The sequence below is a fragment of the Medicago sativa genome, chromosome 4, assembly GCF_051527215.1.
Source record: "Medicago sativa cultivar Bolivia chromosome 4, Bolivia_mono, whole genome shotgun sequence".
In the NCBI taxonomy this organism is placed as follows: domain Eukaryota; kingdom Viridiplantae; phylum Streptophyta; class Magnoliopsida; order Fabales; family Fabaceae; genus Medicago; species Medicago sativa.
The window spans coordinates 36574231-36599449 of NC_140752.1; the positions used below are offsets into that span (position 1 = coordinate 36574231).

Consider the following 25219-nt stretch of genomic DNA (forward strand, 5'->3'; position numbering starts at 1 on the left):
AAGCTGTTCAGAAGCATTCTTTGTTGTTCAGAAGCATACGCTGTTTTGTTGGTTCAGAAGCTGTTTTGTTGGTTCAGAAGCTGGTCATCATTCAGTTGTGCTTTGGTTCAGAAGTTGTTTTGTTGGTTCAGAAGTTGTTTTGTTCACAAGGTTCTGGATTCGTCATATGGGGCCTGGACATCATCAGCTTTGTTGGGCTACAATCTGAGCCTGCTATGTTTTTCTATCTTTTAAGTCATTTGCTAGTTTACCCCCCTTTTTACCTAGTTACTTCAGTTTGAATAATCATTGTAATTCTCTTGTATTCCAAACTCAAATTGGTGAATTTCCCCATTTTGAGTTTGAGGGAGGCTGTTAAGATTCATAGAATTTAGTATGTTAATTAGGATTAGCTAATAGTTAGTTACAAGTGAGAAGATAACTTGGAGAGCAAGTTACCTAGATAGCTTGGAGAGTAAGCAAGTTAGTTAGGAGTTAGCTCTATAAATAAGTCTCAACTATTGTACTCGTAACATCTTTTTGATCAAAATGTTTCTCTGATAATATTTTCTCAATCAAAGCCTTATGGCTCTTTTTCATTCCAATTCTCCAAATTCTCATAAACTCAACAAGTACCATTAATTTATTCCCTTCAAGTTCCAAAGGTTATAAGATTGTGTAGACCGGCTAGGTTTTCTAGTTAAACTATCCAATCTGGGATTTTGTCATGCAACTGGTTGTAGCGCATGATAAAATACGCTAGATTATGAAGATCCGAAGATGTTTTCTGGAAGGACAGTTCCCGTAATGTTGTTTTCTGATAAATCAAGAATATTCAAGTTGCAAATTTCACCAATAGAACTAGGAATAACACCATCAATAGCATTATGAGAAAGATCCTGGTATGTAAGAATTAAGATAAATCAAGTTTCCAAAGGATGCAGGAAGTCTCTCATTCCCATTTAATTTGTTTTTGTCCCCTAAATTCAAGGATTGTAACTATGGAAGGTGTCTTAAACCAAGTGGTATGTTTCCATACAAACCGCTATTGCTTATGTCAATATATTGGATGGTACTAATATTAACAAGCCAATCAGGTATCACTGAAACAAAGCTATTAGAACTAAGGTCTAGAACAGCAAGTGAAGTAAAATTGAGAGATGGAGGAGATGGAATATGACCGAAAAGCTGACAATAAGATAGATCTAATTCTATTAAAAAAGGAAATTGGCTAAATGCACTAACCCAATCTGTTTCTGCTATTAATGAAAGGTTAACTCCATGCATGACAAGATGTTTCAAAGAGACAAAGCCATCCACCCATTGTAGATTTTCAACATGCAAGTTATTATCGGTGAGATCAAGAGATTGCAAGTGAGAAAGGTTTCCCAAATGAGGTGGAATTAAACCAGCAAAGCCAGCATTTGACAGGTTCAAATATTGCAAATTCACCAATGATCCAAAGAACTCGGGAATTGGTATTCCCTTGAATGTGTTGAAGCTCAAGTCTAAATGCCTTAGTGACTTGAGCTTTATCAAAGATGGTCTTAGCTCACCACTCAGGTTCCACATTTCATACTTTCTAGGAGAAGAATCACACCGGATGTGGGTTATGGAGATCGGTTGAAACAACCGCGCCTGTGATGTTATCGCAATAAATTCCACGCCATTGACAACAGTTGGTGTTTCTCCACGAAGAGAGACGGTTGTAAGAATCCTCAAGCCCATTTTTGAAGTCTATAAGAGCTTCATGATCAGAAGCTAAGCATTCAATAGCTAGAGCTCGGCTGTTAAAAGAAATTGCAAGTAACAAGCTATAAACTATTAACAAACCAATTTGAGATATTTTTCCATTGAAATTACTCTAATTCTCTGGTTGTAAACATATAATTATTTATTTCTCAAATTTTCAACCTGAGACATTTTATGGTTGTCTTCCGTGCCTAGTTTAATGATTATACTTTTCATTATTTGACCATTCCTGTTCGCACCTAACACAAGAATTTTTTTTCCCATGAAAGGGGTCGCAATCAAAACTGATCAAAAGAAAATATACGTCAGCCATTTAATATATTTATATTTGTACCAAAAGATGCAGTCAATCAAGTTAATTATTTTTCCCTAAAAAAATTGAAATAATTATTTTGTATTTTATAATTAGACGTATAAAATAGATAAATGAAATAGATGTTTGGAATCAGACATTCTACATAGTTTATTACTACAATAGATGTCAAACTGATTTTATATTTTTCTTCAAGGAATTTAAGAATGCAGGTCATTTCCCTGCCATTTTATTCGTATGGAAGCATGCATTCTGCCGCCCAGTTTGATTGTAACTACCAGTTGGGTTCTGATATGTAATCTATCCGTTTTAAACCATCTTAAACAAACAACCTTATTTTAAAGAAGGAGAATGTTAAACAGAACTTCACGGGAATTGGTTAAGCAAATAAAACAAATAAGTTATTTATAAAATGTGATATAATTACTATTTAATCAAAAGTAAAAACTTATATTTTGAAGACAAAACTTCTATTTGTAGATTTCTTAACCATTACCTCTGAGGAATTTGTATAGATACCAATTTTGGCATATACAATAATCAAATCCTTTTTTTGAAAATAACATTAAAATAAGTTCATATTATAATGTTTAATATTGTTCATATTTTATTGAGATATAACTATTTTTAATTAATAACTTAATAATACTATAAACTGGTTAAATTAGTTTAAATAAAAGGATGAATAAGCAAGAAACTGTCATCACTATTTCCTCCAGGGTATGTTTAACTATAAAATTGAGATCAAACATAGAAGTCTTGCTTTTCCAATTTTAAACTTAGTGTTGAAAAATATTTTCATACATTTTATTGGTGCAATGTATCAGCGAAGTATGAAGAGGACCACTGCCATTGAAATTTCCACTACCAACCACGTTTTTTTCTTCCACAAAGCTATTAATAGTGTTTTGAAAAACGGTTTTAAAATAGGCTTATGTGGCAAAATGATAAACTGTGATTTGGATGTTTGTCTTAAATAATGCCATATGGCCCAGGCACCTCATCCATAATATTCTTGCACTTAACTTATCTCGTATATATCAAAATATTAATTTTCCTTCAAACCCTTTCCCTTTCCCTTTCAAAATCCTCATCCAAATATTTCCATCCTAAAGTAATGGGTAAACACAATTTCTTCGCATTTTGATGTTTATTTACAGAAGTCCACACCAACGGACTATATTATACAAGACTTGTGGTTCACAAATTACTCTTATACTTTAGATGAGTTTCTTAGAGGCACCAGATTGTCTCTACCAATAAAACCCTTTAATTGCCGAATTTTTTTTTTATTGATTCGACGGTCTTTTCCATTTTGAAAAATTAAGCTTTACCACTGGCCCTTGCTAATGGTATTGTGTATTGGAAGCAGAACTTCAGTGTGCTAATTTTGATACTTGCTTGGCTGCATTTCATCGCAAAAACAACCGAACCCTTCACAGCACATATGGATCCTAAATAAAATAAGCACTAACTCAGGAATGATCATACAAGCAAAGGGCACGCGGAAAGGGGGGCAAAGGATGCTGCTATACAATGAGGCCGTTAAAAAAATATACATGCAAAACCCACACCATTGGCACACTTCAAAATCCTAAAATAAAGGAGTTATATAATGCAGGTCATTTCCCTGCCATTTTATTCGTATCGAAGCATATGCACTCTGCCGCCCAGTTTGATTGTAACTACCAATTGGGTTCTGATATATAGTTTGAAACCATCTTAGATAAACAACCTTATTTTAAAGATGGAGAATGCTAACCATGGCTCCAGGGACATTGGTTAAAAACAAAAACAAACAAGTTGTTTATAAAAAGTGATATACTCCCTCCGTCCCGGATTAACCGAGTCATTTGCTCATTTCACATATTTTAAGAAAAATGTATAAATAAAGGAGAGAGAAAAATAATTTTACGCGTTCTTGTTAGGTATTGGTACATTCTCCATATCATAAATGCAAACTGGAATATATTAAATTGAGAGTGATGAAAGTAGTATTAATTAGAGTTATAAATGGAAAAAAGTAATTAATATTGTATTGAAAAGTGAAATGACTCAGTTATTTTAAAACATTTTTTTTTTCAAATGGCTCGGTCATTATGGGACGGAGGGAGTTATTATGGCACGTTAGTGTCCGCTATCCATTTTTCTAACGCGCTTAATTGTATAGATACCAATTTTGGCATATACAATAATCAAATACTTTTTTGGAAATAGAATTAAAATAAGTTCATATTATAATGTTCAATTTTGTTCATATTTTATTGAGATATAACTATTTTTAATTAATAACTTAATCTTTATATAATACAAAAGCATACATCTAAAAGCAATAGTACACATGGCATCTTCATACTCCTCATTTCATTTAATGTTTTTCCATCAACCAATTAAAATGTATCTTGACTCATTCATTTTCTATTAGCCAATCAAAATTGATCATGACTCACTTATTTTTCACCAACCAATCAAAATTGATCATGATATGATTTTTTCCCTATATATAGACAATTTGATTTTTTATTATTTTCATCTATCTCTTCCTCCCATAATAAATCACTGCTTTCAACCTCATTCTCTTTTCTTTTATTTGTTTATTTTTTATTGTTTTGTTGTTTATTTAACATTTCTTATTGTTATGTTCCTTTTTATGTGATTTCTTAGGTTGATGTTTCTTATTCATATTCTCTTTTCAATTTTCTTTTGGTGTTTATATGTTCTTTGTTTTTGTTCGGATCTTTATTTTGGACATGGAAGTCAATCAAGAGAAAAGAAGAAATGCATCACATATAAATTAGAATATATATGAAGGATTTCTATTACCACGTTCAAATATAATCACTTTCATCCCCCTTTTGTTTTATTTTAATCCCTCAATACTCACAACTTTTTCTATCTATCTATTCTTTTTTGTTTAATTTTTCTTAAGTTTCTTATGTTGTTATTTTACTTTTAATATCTTGCTCTTTTATATTTTATTTTGGTTTTTGATTTTTTTTTGTTTTTTGCTACTTTATGCTTGAGATGGAAACCAATCGATAGACAAGAAGAACATCATCCCATTTTCACAAAATTGATTGAATCGATAACTTTGGAGTGAAAACGATAATAAATACATAATAGAAAATCGATTTTATGGCACCTTTGGTTTTGTTTTTTGAGTCAAAAAGTTCCTTTTTCTTTAACTAAAAGGGAGCAAGGTGCTACCCTAAAATTTTAAGTGCAGTTTCAAAAAAATAATAAACCTTACAGTCATTTATATTTTATTTCCTTCATCCTAATTAAATATTTAAATGAGTTTATACTATTATTAAAATTAATATCCTAATTAAAGATTATTAAATTATTATGTTTTTTAAGTGAACAAATATTAATGTTTTATTCAACGTCATGTTTTTGTATCCATCATCCATTTTATTATTAAAATTAATAATCACATATGCTTTAAAACTGCATTAATATTTTTATTAATTACCTTATTTATAAATGAAAAGTTGTAAAAGTCTTATAATAACAAAATTAAATGAATTTTCGATTACTTATTAATCATGTTTCAATGGCACTTTGCCCCCTCAAAAAAAAATGTTTCAATGACAACCATCAAATTATTATCATTGTTTGATTTCTCAACCAATCAAATGGATTCATGCACCCTTTGTCTTAATTTTTGACCAATTAGATTTAACTAAATCATCAAAGGTTTCAATCATACACGTATTTCTTAACAATAAGCTAAATATAATTTTTTTGTTCAACAAATATAATTCCTATAACAAGCAAAATGTATGTTTTTCCGCTCAATTTTCAACCATAACATAGCATGTTGACAAGACATTTTTTTCTTTTATTTTTCTACAAAAGATGCAAAATCATGTAACCATTTAATGATATATCAATTGCCTAATTAAATGTATTTATTGGTTTCCTTTGATTGTGTTTTTTCCATGATGTTATAGGTTCTTGGTACAAGATTGGATGAAGAAGAAAACAGTTGATTTTGTTTCGGGAAAGAAAAAAATAATCTAACAACTAATTACTAACATTTGACATTAAAAAAACCTTTGTTTTATAGGATATTTTTTTCTTAATTAAATATATAAGTTTTAAACTATGATAATCAATAAAACCTTATGTCTTTCATTTTAAATATAATTCAAAACATTTTGCAAATTCCTTCAAAAAAAAGACATTTTGCAAATTAAAAATAGAAAATAATTGACATTTTAAGGATCTACGCTAACAAAAAAATTTAAGATAAACATTTATGGAAAAAAAGAAGCAGGGGATGTAAATCTAACCCGATAAAAAATTGGGGACATAAATCGAATCCAAAAAAAGAGCTAACACGGTCTTTTCTATTCATTTCAGTGATAGTCTTTGTCCCAATCGTTGTTTTTATCATCTTGAATTTCATTTGAAAATATTATGGCATTTAATCAAATGAACTTTGTTCATTGATATGAACAAATATGCTAAAATTAATTTGCGATAAAATATTTCTAAGTATACAACAATGCCTTAAACTTCTGTAAAAAAAATGCCTTAATTATTTTACTAAGGACTTAAATACTATACTATATACATTAAATTTTTCCAGCTTATTATAGAAGTTTCTTATTGATAGCACCATCGTCACTAATTATAATTTACAATTTTTTGTCTTGGACCATGAGAATGGGTGTAAAAAAAAAATTTAAGCAAATTTCTTACTAATTTTTAAAAAGTTACTTTGAAATTAACCTTAGAGTGTATTCCCATTTTTATTAATATGGAATTTATATTTATATTGTTAATATATTTCATGCAGTGATCTTTAACGACATAAATATGATTAATACCGGTATTCAATTGAAATTAATTTAAATTATAAATATTTGTGAAGTAATTAATTTTTTACCTCTCAAAATAAGAAATTTTTTTCTTTGTAGAAAAAAAAATATTTTTGTTGTAAATGACTCTTTGTCTACCGGAGTTTGATCGAAAGATTGTTCTACCGAAAAATCAAACTCGAATTTCTTGATTAATTTGGAACTCATTAACCACTTGAGTTCAATCACATTACAATCAATGCTTTTTAGTAAAAATATTTCAAATAATTCTAATTTCATAAATTATATTAATGCTCAAATGAATTTTACAGTCCTGTCATTGCAACCCGGTTGAAAGCTCCATTGACATTGATATGCAGGTGTCAATGTTCAAACTTATACCCCTCATTGTGTGAATTTAACCGAAAGAGTACTTGAGAGAAAAAATACAAAATATCTCATGATTATATTTCTCTAATTCCTCTAATTTATATAAATGGAAAGGATATATTATAAAAACCATTTTTAAATATGAATGTCATGAGTGTTGTATGTTTTAGAAGTTCATGAAAATGGAAAGAAAATGCTAATAACAATATTGAATAAATAAATGTTAATTTTTTTAGAGGATAAATGAATGTTGATTAGTAATTGCTGTAGATTCAAACAAAATTACGACGATGTTAATTTAAAAAATAAATAAATAAAACAAGACATTTTGTTCAAGTGGTTAATTAACTCCATCAACAATGAATTATTATGGAGAACATGAGTTTGATTCTAGGTGGAACAGTTATTTGGTCAAACTTTACTAACCTCCCGACTTAAATTAAGATTACTAGGACCCCTTTACCTTTAAAACCATAGGGTAAACATCATAATAAACAGTGGTGGGCCTAATAGAGAATAATGTTTATCAAACGACTCTCTTCACTTTTATACAGATCTAATTAAATAAATTATTGTAAAATAAATGAGTTGAAGAAATTACATTCTTATTAAGTATTATTATTAAAAAATAAATGAGTAATGTGTATAACCGACTCATTCAAAATCTCAAATTGGCGAGAGCTTTTATTCATACAAATTTAACTCATGTTTCATTTAAAATTAATGTTTGAAATAATGAATCAAGAATTAATATACTAATTAAATTAAAGCTAATTTATATTAGACATAAATTCATAATTTACATTTAATAAGTGAAATTTTGATATGTAAATATACAATAGTACAAAATTTGTAATAAAGAAGTAAAATAGGTAGTAAATTTTATATGTTTTATGATATATATAAAATAAATCATCATTAACCTAAAAATGTTTAAATAAGATGACATGAGTCTATTATTGCTCCTTTATTTTACGAACAATAATAGAACTATGAGCAAAAGCCACTCTCTCATGCTTCCTTTTATCATTTTCATACACTAAGTTTGATAATCAAATTTGACTAAGAGAACCAGACAAGTGAGGTTGACACCCAATCTTCACCCAAAATCTTAATACATTAAATATATGGATCATGTCACTTAAATTTTGTTTAAAATCTACTCTTCCATCAACTATAGAACTTTAAATAACAATTAACACATTGACATATCTTAATCAAGTGTTTGCATCTTCGCGTCTGCAATTCTGTGATATAGTTAAATAACATAAAGTGGAGGCACAACATGTTATAAAAGGTTGGTTCGTGGTGGTTTCATGGAGGGAGATTTATGTTCCTTTATTTTACGAGAGAAAGAAAATTAGAAGAAAAAATAAAGCATGTGAAAAATGAATTTGAACATGAGAGAAGATAAGGGAAAACAATAAGTATTATGTGTTTTATCCGTGAGAATATAGGGAATAGTTTAAGTTGTTGGTAATTTTATGGTTTTTTTGAAGTAGTTGGAGATTTTTGGATAACCATTTTCCCAAAAATTAGAGTAAATTAAAAAAATGTCATACTTTAAAATGTCTAATAAACATGTATTTTGTCAATTCAACATAACACATCTACAATTTTTAATTGTATATTGCCATCAAAGACTAAAAGTGAAGGAATTTAAAATAATAGAGGTTGAATGAAAAAATTCTCAAAAAACATAATGACAATAAAAAACTAAATTTAAAGATCAAACAATTAAGCAGATGACATCTAAAAACTAAAAAAATAAAATAGTTCGTCATAATTTTCTTACTAACGGGAATTATACATTTAGTTGAATCATCATTTTAGACTAAAAGAAACTACATAAGTGATATTGACACCACATCTTCACCCTAAATCTTAAAACATTAGGTATATTATGTTGCTCAACGGCTACTCTTGCATTCAATGTTGAACTTTTACTCACATTGGACACAATAACAACTCTCCCACTCGCGCTTCCGCTACAAAGTCGAACTGGGTTTTGTTACGACCGTTGGAATTTATGGGGGAACTCACGTTGGTGTGGATTGACTCATTGGACCTAGAGCAATCATCCAAGTGAGAACGATATTACATTTTCACCGAATATTTAAGGCATTAAGTATACGAGTCTTCCGACTTATATGTTGTCCAACCTCCACTCTTTTATTCAATGTTGAAATGTATTTTACATTTGATACATACGACATTTTTTTCACTTAAGTATGGTTGAATTCTAGCTCGTGCTTGGCACGGGTATCCATACTAGTAATACTATAAACTGGTTAAATTAGTTTAAATAAAAGGATGAATAAGCAAGAAACTGTCATCACTATTTCCTCCAGGGTATGTTTGACTATAAAATTGAGATCAAACATAGAAGTGCTGTTTTTCCAATTTTAAACTTAGTGTTGAAAAATATTTTCATACATTTTATTGGTGCAATGTATCAGCGAAGTATGAAGATGACCACGGCCATTGAAATTTCCACTACCAACCACGTTTTTTTCGTCCACAAAGCTATTGATAGTGTTTTGAAAAACGGTTTTAAAATAGGCTTATGTGGCAAAATGATAAACTGTGATTTGGATGTTTGTCATAAATAATGCCATATACACTTAACTTATCTCGTATATATCAAAATATTAATTTTCCTTCAAACCCTTTCCCTTTCCCTTTCAAAATCCTCATCCAAATATTTCCATCTTAAAGTAATGGGCAAACACAATTTCTTAGCATTTTGATGTTTATTTACAGAATTCCACTCCAACGGACTATATTATACAGGAGTTGCGGTTCACAAATTACTCTTAAAATTTAGATGAGTTTCTTAGAGGCACCAGATTGTCTCTACCAATAAAACCCTTTAATTGCCAAATTTTTTTTATTGATTCGACGGTCTTTTCCATTTTGAAAAATTAAGCTTTACCACTGGCCCTTGCTAATGGTATTGTGTATTGGAAGCAGAACTTCAATGTGCTAATTTTGATACTTGCTTGGCTGCATTTCATGACAAAAACAATCGAACCCTTCACAGCACAAATGGATCCTAAATAAAATAAGCACTAACTCAGGAATGATCATACAAGCAAAGGACACGCGGAAAGGGGGGCAAAGGATGCTTCTATACAATGAGGCCGTTAAAAAATATACATGCAAAACCCACACCATTGGCACTTTGAAATGCCTTCCTGGCACTCTTCAAAATCCTAAAATCTCAGTACAACCGTACTGATGAAAAATGAAAATATAATTGCAAGCAATCCCACTCCAGCAGAATTACAACCTGCACAATCCACCATATTCATGGGTCAATATTGAATCCCACACAGGCAGCCGAAATTAGTGGCCCGTATTTAAATAATGTGAATTTAATTAATCAGCTAACAGCCTGGATGGTATTAATTCATAGAGAAAAATAAATAAAATGGAACTGGAACCAAAACGGCACGCACCAATGTTTTTCAATGACTGTGAAATTGGTAATGCTGGTAATGACATCTCTGCAAAACTCCAAATAGATACAAGTTAAGCAAATGTGGACACTAATATGTAATATCATCATCATACATGAAAAGTAAGCAATAGTGAAGTGAAAGCAACTTTGTCCAAAGTCATACCAGGTGCACAGAGTGATAGAGATGTAAATGAAGATGATGAGGGCCAGGGTGCAGGAATATTGTCATTTAAATCACATGTAAAACTAACGCCTGTTGAATTGTCAAATATCACATCTCCAGGCAAGCTTCGAAGTAGACATCCTACATCTAAACCAACAAATACCAATTTAACTCACAATTCAATCACACCTTGACAAAAATAAAGCATCTACTTACTGTCCTTGTCTTACTGAATATAATTATGGAGGAATAATTCAAGATTGTTCTCTAGCAAATCCAAATGTATCCCATATACGGATTCGGTTTCTCTCCATTGAAAATTATCTCTAGTTTTCTCAAGTGGAATCCCAACCATCAAACATAAGAGAGAAAGTGAGAATTAAATTATAAAAATACGTGGTTGTTGTATTTTAATGGTGGATATTGAAAATGGAGAAAACTTGAGAATTTTCAATGGAGGGAATCCAATCCCCCCAAATACCAGGTTCTACTAACAAAACCTACTGTATTATTTTACTAAAAAGAGAGTCAAATTATTCTTAAATGACCTGATCATATTTAACCAATGATTGTTATAACATATATTCCCAAGTCTCATGAGAGCAGATTATGAAATTAAACAGAACAGCAATCGACAAAATGCAAGGAGTATAAAAAAACAGAACACCTTGTCTGTATGCTGCCCCAGCACCATGCGAAGTCACAACAAAATAATTAAATTAGAGATATTTCTAGAATGATCATAGGTAGTAATTTGAACATCATTTAAGCACAAGAATAAATACCTTGTATGCTGAAATCTTTCAAATCAACATCACAAAGCTCATAGACATTTGTCATCACCCCACCTCCGCGTAACATAGATCCAAATTGTGTTGCACATATTATAGCTTGTTTATTGGTAACTAACATTTGTTTTTGTATCCCTGCAATATATGTGTTTAATGAACTGCAGCAGGAAGGACTAGGGGCAGCTACATTCTGACATACAGCAATTACATCTGTAGGCTCCGTAAAAGTCAAAGGACAAACTGCAAAAGCAAGATTTACTGAGTTAATAAAACAAAAAAATGTTACAAATTAATTTTTTTAATACATACTATTTAAATACTTATCATGGATACATTTTTTCAAGTAGATCTCTTTCATTGTTTGATGCACATGCTAAGGAAAACATTTAATTTCATTTTATATGGGATACCATAAAGAAATTTTATTATTTAAAAATGTGTATGGGATGTGAGTTACTATACAGTCTTGGTACAAAAAAGAAAAGGAATCCCAACTCTTTTCTATTGAATAATAAACTTGTTAGAATATACTCCCTATGTCTCAAAATGACTAACCTATTTGCATAAAGAAATTGTCCCAAAATGAATGACCTTTTCAATTTTCAATACAACATTAATTACTTTGTTTCCAATTGTAATATTTACTAATGACTTGATACTAATTAGGGTTAGTGTTCAGTCTTTTGTATCAAGTCATTAGTAAATATTACCATAAAGAAATTAGGTATATTCATTAGTAAGTTGAAATTAGGTATATTCATTAGGTATATTCATATAGTAAATGTTACCATAATGACTTGATACCTGATACCTAATTTCTTGGTACTAATGACTTGATACTAATTACTTTTTAATAATTTTCATTAGTAAGTACCAGTCTTTTGTATCAAGTCATTAGTAAATATTACATATCTCGATGGTCTTGGTACTTACTAAAGATTATTAACAATCATATTAAACCATTGTTATATAATATTAAAAGTCATCTTATGCCTCTAATTGCAATATAATATTACATTGCCTCATATTAAACAATGTACCTTTGTTGACTTTGCAGGCAGATAGTATCCGAAATGCTTTATTGGCAGCCTCAATTGATAATTGTTTAGAGAGATATGAATAAACTACGCCTTTACAATCATTTAGATAATCAGTGTGATTCATTTCCCCAGCCATATGGTCATCATTATTGATCATCATTTGTCTGCCAGAAATCTGAAGTGTGGCATCCATAATTGCAGGCTGACAAACAGGTCTGCAGCACTCTTTTAGTGGATCAACAGTTCTGCAGGCCTCAACTAATTTGCTTGTGTTAACCGTTCTTTCAAAAGTAGCATCATCCTTCACAGGGCATGACCTGCCTGTAAAGTTAGATGATTTAATGGAACAAAGTGTGGAGAGTGAACTATTTGCCCCCCTGCTGGCTAGAATACTAATAACATCAGAAAAACAATGTTCGGCAACTGTATTTGGCAAAACCAGATTTTTAGATTTCTTGCTAAAGAAACCCTGGACAATGTGGATTAAGCTACTAAACTGTGGACAACATATTACATTCCCTACAAGGGATGCCAAAGGTACAGCGCAATCAAATGATGTTCTATCGAGGATATCTGATATTTCTGGTAGTGAAAAGTTTACAGGGCATTTACCAGTTAAAACTGGTTCATATCTGGAAGGAAAACTAGGAATAGGATACATTGGTGGGCCAGACTCGGTGGGCAATGGAACTTTAGGTATGACAGCAGGTGATATTTCAATAGGTTCAAAGAGTCCAGTGTCTCCAGAAGTAGGTTCACTAGCTAACACTACCAGAGAAGTAGTTCGCTTATGGTCAGCATGTACTTCTTGTGCTGTCACATCTAGGAAATTAGGAAGCCAGATGACAAATAAAATTAACCGACAGCACAAAGAACCTGCAACAATTTAAATAGAACTTGACTTAGCACACATGTCAATCATTAAACAATAGTGCTCGAAGATATAACAAGCCAACAATTTGTACACATGTGCCTTGCTCTAATGAAGAATTAAAAAGAACCGAAAATTTCTTGATACATGACAAATTAAATTTTACAGCATGAATATCCCCCCAACAATAACACATATTACCATAATCGGGTTTACAAAACAAAACTACAAGATTTTACTTACAAAAACAATCAGAAACTTATGAAAACCTAAAATAAATAATCATGAATCATGATTCACTTGTAAGGAATTACAACCATACTACTAGTGCTTACCTCTATAATAATTAGCATCCTGATAACGGCCCATAACTTTCTAGCCCTTTGGTGACATTGAGTTTTTACACAAGAGAACCAAATTGATGCCCGTGAAAAGCCAAACGGCTGCACATAGAGATGAAGCCAACTATGACCTCCAACTCCAAGCTTAAGATCTGTGATTAAAACAAGAGTAAAGTTTAGTCTCTGTTTGGTAAACCAATTCATAAACTAACTGATAGCTATTAATAAATTAACTAAGAGCTAAAAAGCTAGATAAACATGGATAATCACAACCTAGTAGTGCTTTTTCTGAATACCACATAATTCCCAAAATGGCCAACATAAACATGCTTATGCATAGAACAAAATCAATGAGATTCTATTTAAAAAATTTAAATTATGACAACAACAAAACTAAAGATAATGTTCGAAGAAAGCCAATGTTCCTCACAACTATGGGTTTGTTTGGGAAGGATGTTACTAGAGCTTAACTACCGGCATAAATTATGTGAGACTGTTTTAGAAGAACTTATATTAACAGCTTATGACAGGAACCCACTTGGGTTGGCTTGGTGGTTTTGGTTTGGGACCTTGGAGTGTGCTCCTCTCCATAAGGCCTTAGGTTTGATTCTCCACTGTGCCAATTTGGGTGAACTAGTTTACTTCAGGGAAGCAAAAAAAACACAGCTTATGAGAAGTTCACAAGCTATTTTCAGCTTATTTTCACAAGTTTTGGGAGAAAGTTTATGAAAAAAAACCTAATTTTATATTTTTGTTATAGAAATAACTCATACATAAGTGATTATTATGCTGTAAGCTGCAAATAAGCTGTTTAACCAAACAAAGCCCAAGTATTTAGGGATAAGCCACTGTATGAAAAACCTTCGAACCAAAAAAATATAAGATAATTAATAACCCAACCAAACTCAGTTATAGTAACTACTATACAATGACTTTCTAAAACCGAAAATTTTGATTTAACAATTTATCTAATAACAAAAAAGGCAATAAACACTTATTATTCATTCCTTTTTGCACTGAATACAAACGATCAACAAAATCAAGCAACTCACAACAATATTCACACTATTAAACTTAAAACAAACACACCAATGTTACATAATCGAAAATTAAGCGATTATTAGAATCAGTAAGTGTTAGTGGTAAAACCAAAGTTAAAAGCGGTTAGAGAGAGAAAATCGCGGTACCGTGTAAGAGGAGAGAGAGTGAAAGAGAAGAGTTGCGGTGGTTGTTGTGAGGAATGGATCGGAAAATGGAAACCCTAATCGGAGAATAACAGTGAGCAGAAAAAGATGAGAGAGAGAGAGAGAGAGAGAGAGAGGAGGGAGAGGGAGTGATATGGTAACAGCTGGCAGCCTTATTACCTACTCCTATTGCTATTAGCTTTGTTTTTTAGCTAAACTCAATTATTACTGGTGGGTGGTTTTGAGTAAGAAAGTTTTACACGTTAATCAATTACAGATTAATTAATTAACTAGTATGCACACTTGTACCAAGCACGTGCTAGAATTTTGTTATTCTCAAGGGATAGAATATTTTGATATAACAAATGTCAATTAAATCTTAACATTGGATAAAGAGGAATGATAGCAACACTCTCTTTTGAGCTATCTCACCAAGTCACAAATACAAAGAGTCTCGCACATAAAAGAGATATGTTAACGTGTCATGTGAGAATTAAATTTCTATGTTGGATGCAAGAGTTGATGTTAAACAACATGTGAGATGACCCATATACATAATATCTTAGGGTTTTGGGTCAAAATATGATATCATTATCAATCTTATTTGTGGGATTCTCTTATCCAAATATGATGATCCAACTCATTGCATACTCACGCAAAAACTCTGAACATTATGATGAATTGTTTTCTTAACTTGTTAATGTCATTTGACTAAATTTTTATATTAAATAAAAAAATTATTTTAATTTTATTTAAAATTCCTTCACTTTTGGTCTTTGATAGGGAACAACCCATGGAAAAAGCTCAATGTGTTATGATGAGTTGACGAAATGCATAGTTAAATTATTTTAAATTCATTCACTTTTGGTTTTCGGTAAATGAGTTAAATACGTACGCAACAAAAAAAAATGTACAAATTTTGATCTGCAATAGATGAAATATGTGGGAGCGCAAATAAAGGAAATAATGATCAATGTTTCAAATTTAAAATGCAAGAAAATTCGCATCCTTATTTAATTTGAAATACATTGAAAAAGATCGCCGCTTCAAGTATCAGAGAACTGCTATCTTTTAGGGCATCTGCAAAACTCTATCGGCGACTATCCGAGGACGTTGAGGTGCTCATGGCTGTTTTTGATGACTATTTGTGCCTCCTCGTTCTCTCTTCGCCCAACGCGGGGCAAAGACGGCTCATGCAACAACTCACTCTCAGTGCCCATGCGTGTTACTGCGTCGTTAGGGCTGCTCGACTGCTCCATCAAACTCGACCTAACTTGCAAATGGTTCAATTCATGCTGAGGAACGCTTTCCTTGCAAGGTCAGATGAGGCTGCATACTTTTTGCTCATGCTGAGGGTGTTGGCCACTGGGGATTTTGACAGGGACCGTGCTTCGTCCGTCTTCAGGGATCTTTTCGTTCGACAATGTCTTGCTAGTTGTAGGGATGATATTAATGAAGGTGAGAAAAACACAAGAAGGGGGATTGAATTGTGGATTCTTTTTCTTCTCCTAAAACTGAAGTCACTGTTCAGAACCTGCTAGAGTTCAGCTTCTGAAGTGATGTTCATAATCTAAATGCAGCGGATAAGTAAAGAGAGAGAGAGAGAGAGAGAGGGGGAGAAAGAGAGAGAGAGAGAGAGAGAGAGAGAGAGAGAGAGAGAGAGAGAGAGAGAGAGAGAGAAGAAAGACATAGAGCAATTATACAGGTTCCTTCCACAAACCGGAAGTAGTCACGTCCCCCTTGCACTTTCAAAGAGAGTTCACTAAAATCAATATCTGATTACAACTGCTCACTGATCAAAATAGCAAGAGACTTCAAACTACTAAAGCACAACTGAAATAGATTTCCTATGCTCAAGAACACAATCAAGAGACTTCCTATGCTCAAGCACAACTGCAAGAGACTTCTATTCAAACAGAATTACAAAGAAAATGTTTGAGGTTGAACACTTGATATACAATCAGTGGTGTTCACAATACAAATCAGATACAGACTCTTAAGACTCTAGAATTTCTAAGATATGAAAGTTAATAAGAAATTCTAAGTGAACTTTGATGTGAAACAATTTCAGCAGAGTTTTGGCACTTGTAAAATTGTTGTGAGTCTCTTAGAAATCTTCAAGTCTCCACTCCTTTATATAGAGGTGTGAAAGAGACGTTGTTGATTGTCAACACATAAAAAAGAGTCGTTTGAAGCTTGATCAAATCACCAATGATCTGTTTCTTGATTTGGTTATTGTCCTATGAAGGAACAATGTCAAATCCATTCCATGTATAAAGGAATACCAGCGTAGTCACAACTGTTGTTTTTGTACTATTGCAGACACAAAACAGAGTAGTGGAGATAGTGGTTGTACAATTGTACTATTGTCCTTTTTCCAGCGTTCTTCAGTGGATAAGCATCCAATGCCTTCAAATTCCTCTAAAATAGTTGTTGATCCAGGCTTCCATTCCTTCTGCGTATATAGGCATAATAATAACAACATTTGACAAACTCTTGAAGCTTCCAGTCTTCCAGCTTCTGAATGATCTTCAAAACCTCTGACGGCGTCAGCTTCTGGTATCCAGCTTCTGATGAGAGCGCTTCTGATGACGTCAGCTTCTGATGATCATCAGAACCTCTTGTCTTCAGATGCTTGCTTGCAACATAAACTTCTTTCTTGTAGATTCCATTGCTCTCATTTGTTCTTCAGAACTTATGCATTTGAAGACACTATTTTTTTTTTTTGTCTATGGTCCTGCACACTTGAACAAATATTAGCATATCCAATTGACAATTTTTAATACCTTGTTATCATCAAAACTCAAAGGGTAATGTTAAACACATTTTTTTCCAACAATTAATGCTGACGACCTTTTAGTTAGGGTCAACTTGTGCTTGCGCTACATTTGATGCCCCCTATCTTGGTTTACCGCTTTACTTGTCTTGCCAATGGGGCTTGTGCGCAAAGCAACAGGATCTGCAACCTTCACTTGCCATCTCCAGGTGCGGACGATGATTACGACATGGTCAACATTTGTCTCTTTTGCCATCTCGATATCGAACTTGCCTGGTTCCTAGATCATTTCCGCTTCTTTGATCTTGGCTTTTTGTTGTAAGGGTCTAAAAGCCATTTTGCTATGTGTCGAACAAACACAACTTGGTTTGACCATTTTGGATTTTCGACTTATTGTATTTTGACCCATGGTCTTTGTGCTGTTCAATTAATCTAAGTCGAATATTTACTTCTTGTCGAACTTTTAATGCTTGTGCTATTTCTATTTTTACACAACAGGCTTATACTTTTAGTATATGCCTTTATTTCGACATGCTATCAAAGAAATTTATTTCCTTTGACAGATTGTAAATGGTAAAGCTTTCAATTTTCAAGATAAAAATTCATTTGCAGCAAAGAGATATTTGCAAATAACCCAAATATGTAATGAAACTCAACAAACGTTACTCCTTGCTTCCAAGGTTTGCTATTGACAAACTTGTCAAAAGAATATTAGACAAGGGTTACGTCTATTGTGGTTTTAACCACTTCTTTTAGTTTCTAATCCCACAATTTTGAATAATCAAAAGCAACTAATGCCAATTTTTACCATATTATTCTAGGTAGGAATAATATTAATTCCTCATCATAGATACAATCAAATTCGTAGTCAATTGACGAACATATACTTAAGTTTCAAACTAAGCATTTTGATGGTATCTTTTGCTAATGGTTTCTTAACCATCTTTTGCTAAGTATTGGCCACTAAGGCCTGTTTGGTTTCATTCTGGCTAAAGCAAGATTCTGTTCTAAGCATCTTGATTAGACGTGATAACCATCTTCATCATTCCCTACTATAATGGAATTCATAACTTCCATATTTGGTTCTGTGTCGAGAGTCTCCCTTTCCCACATGCAACCATGAGTCGGATGGAGTCTTACAGAACTTGCATCTGGTTGATTAGCACCATTAGATTTTGCAGATGAACATGGAGCAATATTTGCTAGACTTTTGTAAAAAGTCTTTTTTGTAATCTTGTTCAGTTCGGCAAGAAAATAGATTTGGTCAGCCTCGATATTTTTTATTGTACCATCGTCTCTCCAAATTGCGATTCTTTGATGCATGGATGAGGGAACATCACCTATCCCATGAATCCATTCTCTTCCTAACAACAAATTGAAGTTAGCATTCGATGGGACTACCATGAACAAAGTTGGTCTAACCACAGTTCCCACTGTTAGACTCACTTGGAGAGCACCAAGGGAATGACCAACCTTTCCCTCATAATTCGACAGAATTACATTATGAAGTTTCAAATCTTTGTCAGTCTTGACAAGTCTTTTGTGTAAGGATTCAGGCATCAAATTAACAGCAGCACCACCGTCGACTAACACTTTATTGATACCAATCTCATCCACTTTGGCTTGGATGAACAAGGGTTTAAGATGATTCTTCATCGAATCATCAGGCTGTTCAAATATGGCTTCCCGATTACTTCCAAAGCCATCATTTGTTACGAAGTAGCACATGGGTTTGTATTCCTCCATGTCCTTGGGATTGAACTCCTCCACTGAATCAACTTCAGACACCATATCATATTCAGCTGGTAAAATGGAAACCACATTCCATATGACATCAATGTCTGGTTCTGAATCCATAAATTCTAAACCCAATTCATCATCTTCATTAAGATCCTCTTTGACTAGGGGAAGAGACAACCTTTCTTTCATTGGCCTTCTTCTTGACTCGGCCATTCTTTGACTACCCTCTGGGTCAACAATCTTGTCTTTAAGGCTTGCAGCAATGCCTTTTTTTAGATCTATGGTACCTTCTCCATTGAGTTCTTGTCATGGGATTCTTTCCCTTGTAGTTGTTGTTGTAAGCATATTTCTTCGACTCAAATGCAATACCATTTTTCTTGTTATCAACATTACTGGTGCTTCTTTTCACCACATTGTTCTTCCCATGTTGCACATTCTTGTGGGTGGACTGAACCCATTTCTGGTTGGGTGCATAAGGAATGAAAGCTTTTCCTTGACCACCTTTGTTGACATAGTTAGTAGTCGAAGAGTTATAAATAAAAGGGATATAACTCTTTGTAAAGGAAAACTTGGGTCTATGATCACCAGACAATTTGATCCTTTTCTTAGGTTTTGGGATAGAACTTTCAAGGCCTTTAGTTGCCTTTTTGTCAAATACAACACTACATCTGGGGCAGAGCATTACCTCAAAATTCTTCAGCTTGCATCGATTGAGGAAGTCAATCAATTCTTCTTCGGATGTAAGATAAACTGCTTTTAACTTCTCGTTGAATTGAGGCTCTGGAGCAGTCTATTCGACGTGTTTTGCATCTTTAGCAATGTCCACCATTCGACATTCTAAAACATCAGCTTCAGTTCCCACTTCCGCTTCGATAGATAGGTCTTCGACAGCATCATCGATTGCTTCAACCATTTTGCAACCTGCAATGTCAATGTACATCATACTCGCACCCTTCAAAGGATCAGAGTCTAATTGCATTTGAGGCTTTGTTTTGTTTCTAAACTTCAATCTGCCTTCATTGAGACCCTTCTAAACCAAATCCCTGAAAAGGGAACATCGTGAGGTGTTATGTCCCAAAAAATTATGGTATTTACAAAAACCTCTTTTCTGACGTTGTTCTAGTGGTGGGATTTTCAAATTTTTAGGTCTACCACTTGACCATCAGCAACTAAGAGATCATAAATCTCATCGCATTTGGTTACGTCGAATGTATATGTTTTGGGAACATATCTTTCATTGCTTGGTTCGACAGGATTGTTCCCATCAGAGGGCCTTAACGATTTACACTTATAAGGGCGCCCTGGTTTTAGTTTAGCAATGTCAACCTCCTTTGTTTCGACATCGCCAAAAGCTATGTCAAGTTCTAGATTGCCTTCATCCGATCCGATATAAACAATCTTTTCTCTTTTGTAATGTTTCTGCGTTCTGGCTTTTTCAGCCTTTAGTATTTCGACATGTCGAACTCTATCGGCCAACTGGGCCATATCTCTCAAGTGTTGAGTGTCTAGTTTCTTCCTGATGGAATAATCTAGGCCACCAACGGCCATTTCGACCAACTCATGTTCAGGGACTTGACTGAAACATCTTGCCTTTAATAATCTGAATCTATTGAGATAATCATCAATGGATTCAGTGGAATTCCTCTTGACACTCGCCAATTCTTTTATACTTATCTTAAATTGGCCCATGTAGAATTGTTCATGGAATAACCTTTCTAATTCAGTCCAACTTTGGATCGAATGAGGTGCAAGAGTAGTGAACCATGTAAAGACATTCTTTGTTAGAGAGTTTGGAAAATATTTCAATCTCAAATTCTCATCATGTGCTAGATCTCCTACCTCTGTCAAATACCTTATGATATGTTCGACAGTGGACTCACTGGTATCTCCTGCAAACTTGGTGAACTTATGAATTTTATAACCCCTAGGAAGTTCAAATTTTAATACCAATTCTGACAAAGGAAAAACAAAGTTTGGCCCATGTAGGCCAATATTTAAACCATTTTGAGCCATTATATTTTCGACCAAATTGTTTATATTGTTGTGAACTCCTATGTTTTGTTGTTGGACATTCCTAACAACTTCATCGACATTATTATTTCTATCCACCAAGATCACTTCAGGTTGACCCTGAATTATTGGTTCGATCGGTTGGGGTTGAGGCACATGCTATGGCCTTTGAACCATTGGTTCGATCAACCACAACAGTTGTTGATTTTGGATTTGCGTAACTAGTTGATAAACCGGTTGTGGGGGTGCAAAGAAATCTGCTATTCTCCCCATTTATGTGGTTAAGGCTTGGTAACTCCGGTTTGTGTCCCTCATTCAAGGATTAAACACAGCACTAATTTTTTGTGTTAACAAATTAACCATTTCGTGGTTAGTGTCATCCGTTTGTTGTCTTAACAAATTCATCGAATCTGTTGTCAACGTTGGTAGAGTATTGCGACCAAAAATGCTAGAACTTGAGGGACTATGTACGTTGTGCATTGTGAACGGATTTTCTTGGTCTGCAAATGCGGACACACTATTATGTACATTTTCCATCATCGAAGTTGGCATACCATACGGTTGTTCCCTAGAAAGGTTTTGCATACATGTATTTCAATCATCAAGCCTAGGCCTGACTAAAAGAGAACTTTGAGTATTGGTACTTGAAGGAACACCAGTAGTGAATGGGGGTATGATGGTTCCCATTTCTGGTCGTGTCATCGGAATAGACGTAGAAATGTTTGAGGGAGCAGTTACTCCCATTTCAGTCGAAACTGGCATAGCCATAGTTGCGCCCATAGGGGTCGACACGTTTAAATCTCCAAAAGGAGAAGTCGCTTGTAAAGATTGTGCTTGTGAAGATGATTGTGAAGAGGATGAACTAGCACGAGCCATAGATTAACCCCTTCTCAAATGCATACACAAACAATTTGTTGTTTTTAACAATAAAGTTACTCGGAAATAGTAACGAAATCCTACAAACGGATCTCACCAAGGAGATGGATTTTGAAAAAGTTTTTGAAAAACAGTTTCTTATGAAAAAGTTTTTGAAAATTAATTGCGCAAACAGGGTCCCACTGGGCATGCCAATTTGTTTGCATGTGTTTTCGGCACACTACGGGCTAGTTCTGAGTATTACAAGCGAGATTGAACTAGAGATCTCAGGAGCATGTTGTGCAAGGGTTTTGATCGAAAAAGGGTTTTGAAAAGAGCCACGAGATGCACTCAGGTTACTTGGAGAGCAGGATGGGTTTGTAAACAAAAGGCACTATTGTTGGAACAAAATGTGTTTAACAATGAACCTTAAAGAGTTTTGATGATAACAAGGTATTAAAAATTGTAAATTGGTCTAGCTAATATTTGTTCAAGTGTACAGGACCATAATTATAAAGTTACATCATCATTGGTTCTGAATGAGCAAAGAAAGAGCAAAAGAAAATGAAGCTTAGATGATTCTGAAGGCAAAGCGCTCCTGAAGTCAAGCTGCTCCTGAAGAAATAGCGCTCCTGAAGTAAGCTGCTCCTGAAGAATAGTGCTTCTGAAGACAAGAGGTCCAGAAGCCACATCATCAGAAGCTGCGTCATCAGAAGCTGCAGAAGTCATATCATCAGAAGCTGCATCATCAGAAGCTGCCTCATCAGAAGCTATTTCACCAGAAGCTGAATCTCAACTGGATTTGCAAAAGATTCAGGAATTGAAGAATTATCAATGCAAAAGCTGTCTATTGAATTCGAAAACACAAACAAAGGATTAGTGGAGTTTTGCAACGGTCATTTCAAACGTGTTTGAAGGCGTGTGCTTGCAATTTGGACGAAAGCGTTGACATTGTACTTTGTACGAATTGTACAACCACGTTCTCCACTACTCTGTTTTGTGTCCACGCTTCAAGACAAGAAAACAGCTCCAGAATACGGTCTCGCCTGCATATATGTTCCTTTGGATAAGGAATGGTTTTCAAATTGGTTCTTCATAGGACAACAACCAAATCAGGCAAAAGATCATTGGTGAAAGATCAAGCTTCAACAACGACTCTTTGGTGTGCTGGCAATTTCACAACGTCTCTTTCACACCTCTATATAAAGGAGTGAAGACCTAGAGAATTGGCAATGCAAGAACGCTGAACAAAAGACTCACAAGATTTTCACAAGTACCAAACCTCTGCTGAAATTGTTCTGCATTCACTTAGAATTTCTGTGTCTCAAAGTCATATCTTAGAAATTCTTAAGTCCATTGAGTCTGTATCTGATTTGTATTGTGAGCACCTCTGATTGTATATCAAGTGTTCAACCTTAAACAATTTTCTGTGTAATTTTGTTTAGTTAGGAAGTCTCTTGCAATTGTGCTTGAGCAGGAAGTCTCTTGATTGTGTTCTTGAGCAAAGGAAGTCTCTTGCTTGTGTGCTTGAGCAAAGGAAGTCTCTTGCTTGTGTGCTTGAGCATTTGTAATCAGATATTACTCATAGTGAAATCTCCTTGGAAGTGCAAGGGGGACTGGACTACTTCCGGATTGTGGAAGGAACCAGTATAATTGATTTGTGTCGTTCTTCTTCTCTCTCTCTGTTTTATTCCGCTGCATTTAGATTCTGATTATCACTTCAGAAGCTGTCTCACCTACCTTCTGATCAGTGTGTTCAGTTTTTAGGAGAAACGAAGAATTTTTCAAAACACAATTCAACCCCCCCTTCTTGTGTTTTTTCTCACCTTCAATTGGTATCAGAGCCTTGGTCTGTTGTGTAACACTTAACCGTGCAACAGTCAAAGATCTGAGAAAAATATGTCTACTCCTCCTCCTACTGGTTCTAGTGATACTAGCTATAAACATGTCTCACATGATTATAGTGATAGTAAGAAAACCAGTGTTGGAAAAGTTCCAAAGTTCAATGGAGATGCTGAAGAGTTCTCTTGGTGGAAGACCAACTTTTACAGTTACATCATGAGCCTGGATGAAGAATTATGGGATATTCTGGAAGATGGTGTTGGTGATTTAGTCCTTGATGAAGAAGGAGCTGCTGTGGATAGAAAGAAACATACTCCAGAACTGAGGAAACTTTACAAGAAGCATCATATTATCAGAGGAGCTCTTGTCACTGCCATACCCAAAGCAGAATACATGAAGATGAGTGACAAATCCACTGCTAAAGCTATGTTTGCTTCTCTCTGTTCAAATTATGAAGGGAGCAAGAAGGTCAAAGAAGCAAAGGCTCTCCTGCTTGTACATCAGTATGAGTTATTCAAGATGAAGGATGATGAAACTATTGAGGAAATGTACTCAAGGTTTCAAACCTTAGTTTCTGGGCTACAGATTCTAAAGAAGAGCTATGTTGCTTCTGATCATGTAAGCAAGATACTCAGAAGCTTACCTGCCAGATGGAGACCAAAGGTGACTGCCATTGAGGAAGCTAAAGATTTAAACACTTTAAGTGTCGAAGATCTTGTTAGTTCTCTCAAAGTTCATGAGTTAAGTCTTAATGAACATGAGTCTACTAAGAAGAGTAAATCAATAGCTCTTCCATCCAAAGGCAAGTCATCAAAAGCTCTCAAAGTAGTTGAATCTGAAGAGGAAGAACAGTCAAGTTCAGATTCTGAACCAGATGCTGCTGAAATGGCCATGCTCTCAA

The 25219-nt window shown here is 33.8% G+C and overlaps 1 protein-coding gene and 2 pseudogenes across 2 annotated transcripts; all 3 read right to left on the reverse strand.

Moving 5' to 3' along the window:
* Window positions 1-743: 743 nt before the first annotated feature.
* Window positions 744-2044, reverse strand: LOC146929103 (receptor-like protein EIX2; annotated as a pseudogene).
* Window positions 2045-10278: 8234 nt separating this feature from the next.
* LOC146929104 (GPI-anchored protein) lies at window positions 10279-15273 on the reverse strand. 2 transcript variants are annotated; one of them, XM_085701176.1, is made up of 8 exons: window positions 15099-15273; window positions 13906-14063; window positions 12700-13575; window positions 11654-11899; window positions 11536-11547; window positions 10869-11015; window positions 10704-10751; window positions 10279-10534 (listed from the first exon to the last, which is right to left on the reverse strand). In XM_085701176.1, the coding sequence occupies exons 2-8, from the start codon at window positions 13937-13939 to the stop codon at window positions 10458-10460; spliced, it is 1440 nt and encodes a 479-aa protein (XP_085557302.1). In that variant the 5' UTR covers window positions 13940-14063; window positions 15099-15273; the 3' UTR covers window positions 10279-10457. The 2 variants fall into 2 exon arrangements, with proteins under 2 accessions (XP_085557302.1, XP_085557303.1); XM_085701177.1 differs by lacking the exon at window positions 11536-11547.
* Window positions 15274-20401: 5128 nt separating this feature from the next.
* Window positions 20402-22026, reverse strand: LOC146929105 (uncharacterized; annotated as a pseudogene).
* Window positions 22027-25219: the final 3193 nt, after the last annotated feature.

Coding starts and splice junctions, on each gene's coding strand:
- LOC146929104 (XM_085701176.1), bottom strand. CDS start 13,939: ATGGGCCGTTATCAGGATGCTAATTATTATAGAG. Junction 13,576..13,905: donor GGATGCTAATTATTATAGAG/GTAAGCACTAGT, acceptor AAATTGTTGCAG/GTTCTTTGTGCTGTCGGTTA. Junction 10,752..10,868: donor TCTATCACTCTGTGCACCTG/GTATGACTTTGG, acceptor GGAGTTTTGCAG/AGATGTCATTACCAGCATTA.